This window comes from Megalopta genalis, chromosome 13 (genome assembly GCF_051020955.1).
Source record: "Megalopta genalis isolate 19385.01 chromosome 13, iyMegGena1_principal, whole genome shotgun sequence".
Lineage (NCBI taxonomy): Eukaryota > Metazoa > Arthropoda > Insecta > Hymenoptera > Halictidae > Megalopta > Megalopta genalis.
In genome coordinates this window covers 1,982,720-1,996,420 of record NC_135025.1, presented here as the reverse complement: position 1 = coordinate 1,996,420, position 13,701 = coordinate 1,982,720, and the positions used below count along the sequence as shown (strand labels likewise).

General features: G+C 41.0%; 1 protein-coding gene across 2 annotated transcripts in view; it reads left to right on the top strand.

Annotated features, from left to right (window-relative positions):
• LOC117228453 (uncharacterized) overlaps positions 1 to 13,701 on the top strand; it is a 77,523-nt gene that overhangs the window by 31,517 nt on the left and 32,305 nt on the right. For both annotated transcript variants that reach the window (XM_033484221.2, XM_076526141.1), the window contains exon 3: positions 10,340 to 10,401. In XM_033484221.2, the coding sequence (XP_033340112.2) occupies positions 10,340 to 10,401 (62 nt within the window). The remainder of the gene's footprint in view (positions 1 to 10,339; positions 10,402 to 13,701) is intronic.

The window sequence follows — 13,701 nt, the reverse complement described above, 5'->3', positions numbered from 1 at the left end:
ATCATGGCATAAATTTCTGTCCAGGTTCCATCGATCGATAAAATTTGTCTAACAAAAAATATGCATTTGCATGAACATCCACTGGTCTATTAACGAAATTACTTCGACTTTGAGAGATCTTTCGAGTTTGATATTCGGCACGCCACGCGTTAAGACAGTAGAACAATACAACGAGCATCGATATATCACTATCATCTTCCTAAAAATTACTGCTGGTTTTCGAAACCGTTGCAGAAAATCTCTATATTGCATAAAGTCTCCGTTCCTATCGTGTCGATGCGCAAAGATCATGCTACGCGAGAATCCCGAATTTTCGGACGGTGGCGAAATTTCTAAATACTAGAAATATAACCCCCACCCCCGCGGCGAAAAATAAATAAGCCGGGGGTGTGGGAATAAAAACGTGATTACTATTCGCACGGTCGTGTGCGCGCATATATTTAACGGCGGAAAAAGAAACCGCGAACGGAATGCCATTGAACAGGAACGAGCCGGGCGTGAAACAACCAGCGGACTGTGCAAAATGTACACGAATTGTATTTCACGTAACCGGGCAAAAAATCGTCCGACACTCCGACCCCCCACTCCTGTTTCCTCTCGTTACCCGACGCGGAACCAGAAAAATAACGAAATGGATCGGTAATGGTCGGAGAGGGGGACGAGGGAGGAGGTGGGGGGCAGTCGGGGTGTATCGCATGCGGTGTACACAGAGCGAGGCGTGCTCGAACTCCTTAGAGCCGCTAATCAAACCGATACACGTGATAATTAATTACTTTTCATTTGCAACGGGGCCCATTATTCCGCTCTGCATTTCGCATGACGGGTTACGTAATGGCGATCGTTACGCGTGTGTTGGCTCATTAGCATGCTCGTTACTCTTGCATTAAACTTTTAACCACTATTAAATCACGTACTGTAAATTCTGGCGTGGATCGCATTTTTTCCGCCGGACGCGGCGGAATTAAACGAAATTGGCGGACCCCGAAATTTAGAGCGGAGCGCTATAGTCTCGCGACGCGGATATTAAAACTTTTGGTATAAGTATTTTAATTTGAAATATTTTTAAAGCGTCCGGTGGGGAGATGATGCGGGTGTCCGTGAGCGACTGATCTTTATGCTGCATATTTTCGAATAGTTGCAAGGAAGAGATAGAAAGTCTTTTGACCTTATTGAGGCACGATTACGCGAGCTAGTAATAAATAAATAATTGTGAGAATAGTAATAAATGATTGCGAGAATAATAATAAATAAATAGAGAAAGCGAGAATAAAATAAATAATAATAAATAATGTTTGGGATGAATACAATAACTTCTAAATTGATCAGTTTTTAACGTTGGCATGACAATACTTTTTCGAAAGACAGTATGAAGATGCATCGATTTGTACAGAAAGAATATGGCTTCACGAGAAGAAATTGTAGTTACCTTTACATTTTATTGAATAAAAACCTTTTTTCGAATTTTCATTGGCACAGTTTTTTTTATTGTCAGCTGAATACAGAGTAACTGTTGTTCCAAAAGTTTCGTCGTCGATTTCGCAGAAATGCCTGGATATTCGTAGCGTGCAGCAATTCGTTGATAGGAAAATTTAAAAAAAGCGTTTTGGTTATCGTCTGGTAGATTAGTCCCGCTATCGTCTAAGAAAAGAAAAATTCAAGTCACTTAGTCCAGTTTTAAAAAAGTTATTGCCTTTTAAATGTGTTCAATTTTGTGAGTAATTGTACGTACAAGGTTGGGACAATTGTCGTAATTGTTGTATGTTGGGCAATTAAATTCGATGTCAAGTTTAACACGTCCAAAAGTAATTTTCAACAACTTTCGAAGAACTACTTCGAAGTTGATAAACATTTTATAGAAACCAATGAAATAATTTCTTATTATTGTATTAAAATTATTTACCAGCTTTCAAGATAATACATTTATAAAAATATTAATTAAAAAAACAAATATACCACATTATATTTATATATAATTATTATAATTATTATTTATTATATATAATTAGTATATAACAAATATATAAACAAATATACAATACAAGTTCGAATGAGTGTATCAATTATTATAATAAAAATCACGTCTCAATAAGAACAAGAAATTGATGTATTTCAATATAAGTTACGAAATCACGTTTCGTTGTTAGCATTATTCGACAGGAAAATGACGAAATTCGACGCTTCTAATTGCAGATTTTTATCCATCGAAGGAAACATTATGGAACATAACGATTTCCAAGTAGCACCGGTGCAAATAGAAACCCGCGAACGTCGGCGTTACAAAACCGAAGGAGATAACACGACGTTCGAGGGAACGTGTTCGAGAAAGAATTTGTTTATTTATGTAAAGAGCCCACAGCGCTTATGAACATTACCGGCGTGAACCACCGTTTCTTTGGGCCAGTAGTTACGTCGTTCCACCGTGATGTTTAACCTGCGACAAGCAGCCGATCTTTCCGGATGCTGTGTTTAGTACCAATAAAGCCACCTAAGCAGCTTAAATCAATCTCGCGTATTACGACCCGACGTTCGGTAATCATTAACGCTTTTACGTTCTTCCGTGTTGGCGAGCCGTTCGCCGTGTTTCCACGGAAAGTTACAATGGAACTTTCACTGGCTATTAATAATACAACGACGTGGGTTGATCGAGGGATCCCTCTTACATCGTCGTCTGCTGCACTTTACACCTTTCGGTAACGATTCAATTACCCATCCGACGAGCACCGCTCTGCGTCTCGATCGAAGCAAGCGTCTTGCCAATCGACGATTTACCGTCGCTACTGAAAATAATTGAACGCCGTCCGACTTTTTCGGGACTCGTTTACATATTTAAAACTTTCTCTGGCATACTTAAAAGCGCCTTTGACATACATGACAGTGTCTCTGACATACGTAAAAGCGTCTTTGCAGAGGAAGAATCACACTTTTCCGACTCCCTGACAACGACAATCATCTTCCAGGCGGTAATTCATGTTTAACCCTTTCGCTACGGCGGTTCAGTCCGCCGTAGCGCCCCTCCTGAACGGAACCACCCGCCGAAATTGTGCACATTGCGCGTGGATAGTGTATTTGGGAAGAAAAGGGATTTTTCTTTAAAACAATATAGTTATAATTTCTGCATAAGGTATAAAGTTATTTAATAGGTAAAAAAAGTTTCATTAACAATGGAAAAAGTGAAGAAATAATATATAATATACAGTAATAAAATAAAACATAATGTTCATAATACAAAACATAATACATAATAATTAGTCCTAAAGTTAGTACTTTCGATTTTCTATCCCTTTACGACATGTAACACAATAATAATGGGAAATGCAGGTAGAACAAATATAACTTGAATGGTGTTTCGTTTATTTCGGACTGTCGTTTGTTTGTTTCGTCAAAAGATTCACGCAATAGTAACAAGAGGCGGTGCAGTCCAAAAATTAGGTCGCGATTTTACCAGCATGTCGGATATATCCGTCGTTCGGAGCGAAAGGGTTAAAAGAAAAGCGGTTAAAAAAACTCCCCGTGAAAGTGTTCTTCAACCTTTCGTCGAAGGTCAAGTTTTTTCACGATTGCACCCCGCTGTTTTACTCACCGAGAGGAACGAACTTGCAAAAAGAATCGTTTACAAAAGCTACCGTTTACATTCTACTAAAAAAAAAAGTAGTTCTCTCTCAAAATCTTTTTCTTTTTATTATATATCCTGTACACACACCGACGATCGGACGCTCTTCAACCAGCACCGAGGTTGTTTAATAAGAGCACATCTCGCCGGCGTGTTTCCACATTCTGCGGCGCGTTTAAAAGGGCAAACTGCGACGATCGGCGAACGTCTAGCTGGCATTCTATGAAAATTTTACAGCTCGCGGCTCTCGCGTCCATCGAAATTTCTTCACGTTCCCCGGTAAATAATAAAGTTTTACGGCGGAGGGACTTATCGCTTTTGTGCATTCTGTCGTGTAAGTACTTTCACGCCGGGCGGGAACTCGAATTCCATCGAACTGTGCCGGGGAATACTGTCAGTTCTCTCGGAATTGTGCAGCACAGGCACTAAGTGAAACGTGGAATAACGGCACGAAAAAGGAATTCAGCTTCCGGTCGGTCGGCGAACGGGGATCATGCGCTACAATAACGCGGCCGGAACGAGTAAAACCAACCCCTCCGCGTTCATCGAACGTAAACGTCCCACGTTAATCCGGCCGCTATGTCGTCCGCCATTTTATTGCCTTCTTTTCGCGACACCTTTCCCGGCTCTGGTTATCACCTCGACCTTATTATATTCCGCGTTCGACACGGCGTCCTACGCTTTCCTTCGTGACCGAAATGCCGGGCGACGCTGTTCCGCAGGGTCCGCCTTGCCGAACAATTTATTTATAGGATGTTCGAAAGAACAGGCTGCTGATACCGCTATAAAATTCTACTTATTTGGCCCGTACAACGAGCTTGCCGATCTTTCACGCTTTTGTTCAAATCCGGAGGTAATGACTTACTTTCTCGTCGAAGAGAAAGTGCACCCTCTTGCGATTAAAACGAGGCAAATGTTAATCGTCGGGAAATGTTTAAACGTTACGTTTATGACATGAATACTACATACATACGTTTATGTATGTAGTGTATGTTAATGTTAAGCGAATAAGTAAATATTAGTAACAAAATCGTTAATTGTATAAAATAAAACCATCTTTTCGATCCAATATTTTAACAGCGATACTTGCTCTACTCTGCTCTACTCTGATACTTGTATTTAACGAGTATAGGTGCATATAGGTGCGCGCTCTGCAAAGGATGCGCCACGGCCAACTGGTTAACACTTTGATGACCGCGGCAAACACCTTGAAAATTTCATAAAATTATAGTATTTTATTCGGTGAAATATAAAAAAAAATTGCACAGCAAATTTATGCGACATGCATCACTCTTTCAACATTCTTACGCCTTGCGAATATTAATAAGATTAAGAAGGTATGATAGGCAAGCGTAGAAATTAATTTTCGAAACTTAAATTTTAAATAATTCTGTCACAGACATATGGGTGTCGCGGCGGTGAAAGTATTAATAGCGTATTTATAATACAGTTTTTTAACAGTGCAATCATGATACACCTTATTAATAATATAAACAGAATAAATTTGGTTAACAATGTAATTATGATGCATTCTTCGAGAAGTCACTCTAAATAAATTTGTACAATTCAAATTTTCGCGAAGTCACGTGCACGTGACTCCGGCCGTCAAAGCGTTCAAATAAACAGAACAATGCCTCGATTAAAAGATACTTTGCAGCGGAATCGAGCCGAACTACTGTTCTCGTGGTAGAGATCCGCAGTGTCCACAGTGTCGAACGAAAGCTGCAACCGGATCAGATAGAAACGGCGCAACTTTTGTGCTCCGTTTCCTTCAACTTCGTCGAACAGTCGATCATACCGAGAAGGGTAACGACGAGTATGCAACTGCAACGTATCAAAACAATGTCTCTAATCCGAGCGCAGCCGGAACCGGTGCGGTAATTTAATCGACGCGGGCAAGTTTTGCGTTCGGCACCGGACAGCGGTGTCGCCGACGACAACTTTCCCGACGAATTTGCAATGTAAACCGTGTGCTCCTCGGAACGACACGTGTACGATTTCGACGGTGCAGTACGTAACACGGGACCCGCGATTACGTGTGCGGGGGTGTCGATAAAAATTCTTGCGCCACCGGTACGATTCGACGCGTCAAGCCCAGCTTCCGGTGCGTTGTCTTTCGCCTCGGGAAACTTTCCGCTCTGGATTTTGTCACGGACGATTTGTCGCCGGAGTACTCGCTTTCGCGACACGAGCATCGTCCGCGTGCCCCGGTTTTTATAGCTCGTCGAAAAGTCCGCCGTAGGAACGACGTTCTTGGGCTTTCCGGCTGTGTTGATTAAAAGTTGTTCGGTTTAATGAGAACATGAAAGATTTATTTCTCGCATCTACTGGGGGGACTGCATTTGCAGCGGCGTTTCTTAGCTGCGGCGAGATTCTCGCCTGTGTACGAGACAATTTATAGATTTACAGTATTTTGTTGAACTATTGGCTTGGCAACTAAGTAATTGCCGATTTCAGTTATAGATGTCTCTCACTCCCATTTTTATGATATCCGCAAATGTTATATTATACAATTATTATTATTATTATTATTATTATTATGTTACCAAGTGTACGAGTACAGTAATTTCTCCCTAATTTGCGCTCAGATTTCGCATAAAAATGGACAATTTTGGGAAGAGGAGATACAATTATTGGGTTGGCAACTAAGTAATTGCCGATTTCAGTTATAGATGTCTCTCGCTCCCATTTTTATGATATCCGTAAATGTTATATTATAAAATTATTATTATTATTATTATGTTATTTTTTATTATCCGTGAACGTTAGCAACTGGACAAATTGAATGCAGCGGTCAAGGAAAAGCGACCAGAATCGGTCGATCGTAAAGGTGACATTTTCCAGCAGGACAATGCCAGGCCGCACGCGTCTTTGTCCACTCGGCAAAAATTGATGGATATTGGTTGGGAATCGATGTTGCACCCGCCATATAGCTCTGATCTCGCGCCATCGGATTACCACTTATTTCGATCCCTGGACAACTCCCTTCGTGGTAAAACTTTTAACGACGATGACGCTGTAAAATCTCACTTAACTCAGTTTTTGGCCGAAAAGGATCAGACTTTCTACGAGCGTGGAATTTTCAAGTTGTCGGAGAGATGGCAAAAGGTCGTCGAACAAAATGGAAAATACATTACAGATTAAACTTCGTTTCAAGTAAAAAGATTTTTTATTTCATCGAACAAATCGGCAATTACTTAGTTGCCAATACATTTGTCTCTTTTATCCCGGTATTTGCTGTAATATTACGTAATTCGATGCGATCTTATGTATCACGTAATTGCGACGTTACTCGTGAATTTCAGTAAAATATGAGTCGAGTCTGCTTCAACATAAGATAGATAAAGATGATTAAACAACGGACCACCGTTTCCATCCTTTCCGACCTACACCATTCGCACACAGCATGACTGAACAATTCGCGACGATCATCGAAACCGGAAAGGTGTAAATTCGGCTTTAGAAAATTGGTTTCCCGGGAACGCCGAAGTTTCGCCTCTGCTAAAGTCCCTCAGCGCGCCCCGACTAGGGAGAGGGAGAGAGAGAGAGAGAGAGAGAGAGAGAGAGAGAGAGCGAGCGAGAGAGAGAGAGCGAGAGAGAGAGCGAGCGAGAGAGAGAGCGAGCGAGAGAGAGAGAGAGAGAGAACGGTCACGTTTCTCGCGGCGTAATCGAAGGTGAAAATGATTTAAAGGTCGATCGCGAGGACGCTGAAATCCTGTCGACTCGAGAGCGACGCGGCTCGGTACCGTGCCGGCTACGGTCCGCGTGTGTAACAGCGTTTTCGTGCTCGCGGCCACACAAAAGGGAATTATGCAACTCGCGCCGGCTATGTGTGCCGGTGATTGCGCAATCCTTCGACAAGACCGTCGGGGATCAGACGCAACTATGTTCTGCTTCCTGTACACGCGGTCTCGCCGAACTTCTCGCCGCGGAGTTAATGTTTCTATCGCGAAGAATCGAAGGAACGACCGTGTAGCTATTTGCATTCGCACTTAACCCGCCGACCGGCGAAGCGACTGGCAACACGTATTGCCTCATAAAAATGACGAAATTGCATCCACTTAGATTTCACGCAACTTTTATCACAACACTTGGCCGAAGCAATTTGGTCAAGCGACCAAATGCGTTCCGTTTTAAAATTGACGAAATTACGAAGACTTTTTCTTTATAGGAATCGATGGAATAAATTCGTTAATTCGAGCATAAATTGTTACGGAAATTTTACAGATCTTAGGTAGATTCGGTGTTGTCACTTTTATAGAGCAACGCTCGTCAGCCATTTTTGGTGCACCTATTTGCTAACGATCGAGCAAATTGAGAAAACGCGACGATAATAAAAAAGAGTTACAATAACAATAACAGCTTCAACTTAACGCGGTCCGTTATAAAACGATAATTACGATGTTTTATATTCGAGTTAAATTTTCCCTTACTTCCGTTGGGTACTCTCAATTTTTCTGTGGTGTTTTCTGTGCGATATTTCTTTTGCAATATTTTTTGTACGATATTTTTCTGCGCATCTTTTTGAACGCGGTATATGACAAAGCTGCATTTTAAACATTTTCGAATCGTGCCTGCGAATCGTGGCATGTGGCCTCAGAATTGCCTTGGAATCGTGGTAAAGAAATTAGAATCGAAAGGATTAAGTCATCATTTTTATTCTAGTATCACTATGTATTCATATTAATGTACACCAGCATGCTGGCTGCTGCCTTTTTTGCCGACTGCCACGAGTTCTAAAAAAGAAACAATCCGCGAGACTCGAGAAATCGCTACTTAGTATTCTCAGATCTGCCGGTTTCGATTCCGACCTCCGAACATTTCCAGGAGAAATTACTTGCGAACGGCAGAAAAACTGCGATCGGAAGAAAAATAGTTCGTTCAAAGTAGCAGATGACGACGTTAACATATTTGCCTTTGAAACGGAGCATTCCCGCGAGAATATTTGCCATTTTACAACGAGGTCTGCAGTCACGGGATAAAAAAAAGGATTCGCAGATGATTCGAGCGCGAGGTATAATGAAATTCGTGGAGGCTCGGGTTTTGTACTTTTCCCCCGCGTTTTGCGTAAACGCGTAAACATCCGTGGCGCAGTTATAAACGAACAACGGCGGCGGAATGAACAAATTGATAATAAACACAAGCGCGTAGGCAGCGGCGCGGAGCAGCGATCGGCGCGTTTATTAAACATCGCCGGCGGGGGCGCGTCAGGAGAGGACGGCCGGGTGTTCGAAGCCGATCATAAAGTTGATCGGTCGCCATAAAGACAAAAAGCAGTTCGATAGTTCACCGTCGACGTTGCGTAAAAGATACGGTTATCGGCCGCGCGGTCTGGGAACTTTGAAATATTCAGTCCGGTCGGCATCGCCGCGGCCTCCGCCTCGATATGAATATAATTCCAAGTATTGTTCCACAAAAATTGATTCTTTCACGCGTGCCGGCGTGTCCGGGGACCCACCCTCTGGCAAACATGAAAAATTAAATCCGCCGGCACCGAGTCCCCGGGCACACGCTCAAATTAAATTGGACTTACAGGTGGCATTGACGGACGGACACGGATAATTTAAATTTTAAAGTGGACCCGCGTGGCTGTCGCGAAATTCGAGCGGAATTGGCCAGTGACTATCATTCCCACCGCGTTTCATCCCCCTCGTTCCATTCCGCGTTTCGTTCCTCGTTCTCCGCGCGATTATTCCGCTGCGGAATTTTTCCACGGGTCTGTCAAGCGGTTTTTTTTTTAATGGACAGTCAGCAGATTTATGGCGTTTCAGGATTTTTCTCCGGACCAGCGCGAAGAGAAATGTGTTTCGAACAGTCTGATAGATCTTGAAGTCTTTGTATCTTTGTAATGAAAAAATTTAATCGACGGCTAACCAACGATCGAATAACTAATGTTGATCCGAATTAATGATTGTAATAGAAATGTGATCGTAAATCGAAATTAACGATTAAATTTCTCTTGATTGTTAGTTTTCTATTTCGATTAACGACTAAACTGAAGTACGAAATTTAGAAGAAATATAATAAAGTAATAAACATGATAAAGACAATTTTTTCACGGAATTACATCAAAATATCTTTCTAATTCGATTGAAGAATCAATAATTATTAATTGTCTCCTTCAATTTATTATTTCATCAATCGATTAATCGAATCGTCGATTTTTCGACGATTAATGCCTTTAATCGTTTTCATCAATCATTTAATCAAATTAAAAATTTCTATCGATTGATGCTCGACACTGGATACGATCAAATTATTAAGATGAGGAAGTCTATTTTCGGCTCCGCTATTTCCGTGAAATAGCTGGTCGATATTTATGTTTATTTAAAGATCCGCTATCTAGCTGCGAGCTTTAAATAAACTATCGAACACTAAAATTACCGAGCTCTAAAAGTCACTAACTTGTACTGCTTCGTAACAACGAGAAGACTTTATTATTTATTATTTAGATTACTACTTTATTATTTTATATACTACCTTATTATACTTTATTATTTAGATCCTTGGCAAATTTTTATTAAGAAATTTATTCGATCATTTTCTACGAAAATGTCGTTATAATCTCAGCATCTATAAAACAAGAAATGTGAAACAAGTAATTTTAACCAGTTTGGTAGGTTTAGCAGAGCTAAACTATTAAAAGTACTATTGGAAAACTAGCAGTAGATAAAGCGTTAAAAAGAAAAGAAAACAGATGTTCTGACACAGTCTGCTTGTCTATTTCAGATTTACCCAAGCCTGAAGGAAGAAGGGTCAGTTCTTGGGGGCGCAACGCAAAGGGTGACTAGGTACGTGATGGTCGACATTTTAATGCTTCCAAGCCCTTTCTTAATCCTGACAGCGTCGATGTAACAAAAGCGTTCTCTGAGAAATGATTCTACTTTGAATATACAGGATGTCATAAAATTATTGTACAAGCGTGAAATGAGGGGTTCCTGAGGTTATTTGAAGTAACTTTCTCCTCAGCAAAAATGCAATCCGCGGCTTCGTTTACGAGTTATTAGCGAAAAACACTGACCAATGGGGGACTAGTTCAAGTAGGCGCGAGGCGGCCGAGCCAACAAGCCCAGTTCCGTTCATTGGCTCGGACGCCTCGCGCCAGCTGAGCTCGCCTCTCATTGGTCACTGTTTTTTGTTAATAACTCGTAAACGAAGCCGCGGATCGCATTTTCGCTAAGGGAAAAGTTACTTCAAATGACTGCAGGAATTGTACAATAATTTTGGAACACCCTGTACAAAAGAAACTAAATAACCATTCTACTGCTATTCAGCACCAATGGAAAGGTCAACTATCTGACTATAAATGTACGTGGTACCATTAACCTATTTCTATATTTACATGTTATTCTTGCGATTTATTACGAAGTGTATTTTATTACCTTTACAAATTACTGGTATTGAAAGAGATATTGATAGTTATCAAGTGGTCGGTCGTTATTCTTCGAACTTGGAACCGCGTGAACAGCGAACGTTTGAACATTTCGTCGCGTCGGCGTACGTATAATTTTTAATTAAGCGACGCGATTAAAAATTAACGGCGAAACGCGCGTGTCCGGGAGGCGCGAAGCGCGCAGCCAGCGCGCATAAAAGAACAATGTGCCCGAGAAACGTGTCTCGTGACAGACGTAGTCTCGTTTCGCTTTTTATTCGGCTGGTTTAGCGTTTTATTAACCTTTTAGGTACGGCTGAATTCTGTGCCAGGCTATTTCTCTGGACAGCAGAGTCTGATATGTACTACTGTATATGTATACTGTATACACAGGGTGTCCCAAAAATGTCTCGTAATCCGAAAGTGGCGGGTTCCTCGGGCTATTTGAAGCGACTTTTTCCTTTACAAAAATGTTCTCCGAGGCACCGTTAACGAGTTATCAACGAAAAACAGTGACCAATGAGAGGCGAGCTCGGCTGGCGCGAGGCGACCGAGCCAATGAGCGGAACTGGGCTTCGCGCGCTGGTTGGCTGGGCCGCCTCGCGTCAGCCGTACTCGATTCTTATTGGTCACTGTTTTTCGTTAATAACTCGTTAACGGTGCCTCGGAGAGCATTTTTGTAAAGGAAGAAGTTGCTTCAAATGATCCGAGGAACCCGCCATTTCCGGATTCCGAGACATTTTTTGGACACCCTGTAGACTGTTGTAAATCGATGCGAAGACAAAAGAAGCGTGAAACAATGCATACGAAGACGATTATTTGATTCAAACGATGAGCGAGTGAGCTACTAGAAGAGCGAGCAACTATAGTGGCGCGTCGGGCCTAAAAGGTTAACATTCAGTTTTCGCCGGCCCTTGTCCCCGAGCCGGTATGAATCACTCGGGTCGGTCCGGTCCGTTTTCTCGCGCGTTCCTCGTGCCCGTTTAAAATATCGCGGATACGTAGAGACAATTAAGTGGATCGGTGGCTTGTACGAGAGCTTTATCGGCGACGCAAAACAGGATTTAAGTGTCGTTTTTAAGAGCCCCGCCGCTGGAAAGTTGCCCGCACCTCCGTGCTGGAATTGCGCCGCTGTTAATAACACCCGAGGACGAGTACAAGCGGAGATAATAAGAATTCGGAATAGCTTGGCTCGGCTGTCCATTAATTGCACACTTTTATTCCTGCTTTCGGGGTCCTCTTTATGGTCACTGAGAGGTTCGTTTCGCCTGGCGATTGTTTACTTCCCGCGAGAGTTTCACTCCGTCTCTGTCGTCGCGTCATTGTCGTCGATCGATGCCGAAGATTTTATGGTTGGCGAGAATTGGCCGAGTGAGAATTGGTCACATACCTCGCACGTACGTGCCTGATTGAAAGAGCGGGGATTCTCTGTCCGTGCAACAGATATGTAACATCGGAGAATTCGATTGAAAAAACGTTAGCGTGCATGATTTATCAACGCCGACGGAAGTTCTGTAAAATCTATGAAAAAATCTCTCGAAGAATTCTCTCGTTCGCTTAGTTTTATTTAATCCGAACGTAAGCTCGACTTTATCCAATGCATTTGGAATGGTAAATGAAAATAAAAAACTCACGTTTTTTTAAATCGAAATTATCATTAATTTTTAAGATATTCTTATTCAGAAAATTGTGTCATCTTTTTCCAGTTTCTTTTTATTAAATGGCTTGTGTTTTTCATAAAATACTAAAATATGATATTAATCCGAAGATGTAATTTAAGATTGATATATATAATATTATAATATTATATTTATTATTATATATATTAAATATTATTATATTAATATGATATTAATAATATTAATCCGATGATGTAATTTAAGATTTATATATATATATATATATATATATATATATATATATATATCAATTAATATAATAATATTTAATATATATAATAATTAATATAATATTAATGAGTAAAATTAATGAAATGTATGAATAAAAAGACAGTAGTTGAACGTAAGATTGATATCGATATTACTTTATTTTGTTACACTGTCCAATTAATACTGACCAATTAATGAACGGGTTAAAACGCGCCCTTTAAACAAAAATGAAAGATAAAGCAAGTAAACCTAGAACAAGAGATAGGGACCCCTCTCAGGAACCTACCATTTTCGGATTGCGAGACATTTTTGCAACAGTCTTTGCATTTGTCTTCCACTCTATGCTCAATAATGCAGGTTTGATGCATTTCTGACACGATCGCGTAGCTGCGATTTAAAATCCTTCAAAGATCAGAAGGATGAAAAGAAGTTCCTACGTGAGAGAATCTTCACTTTGAAAAATCGGCACAGAAAATGGCATAATGCAGCTATCCAAACGATGGCATAAAGTATTTTAGCGAAAGATTTAGCAGATACTTTTCTCTATGAAGACAAGAATCAAATTTCCTGTGTACAAAAATGCCAGAACTTATTCCACTCCGTGCGAACCACTTTTCCCATACATAGCAGCTTCTTTCACGTATAAAATCGTCATGATCTATAAATCTTGTGAACGTGTTCTTATATAAAATTGCTCGGCCTTCGTTGTCTTCCATCGTAGAACCGACTTACTTCGCAGAAAAATTTTTATTTTACCGTGGTCCCGCAAAATAGACGCGAGCATTAAAATACGTATAATCAACATCTCGAAAGACACTCTTCCATCCGCT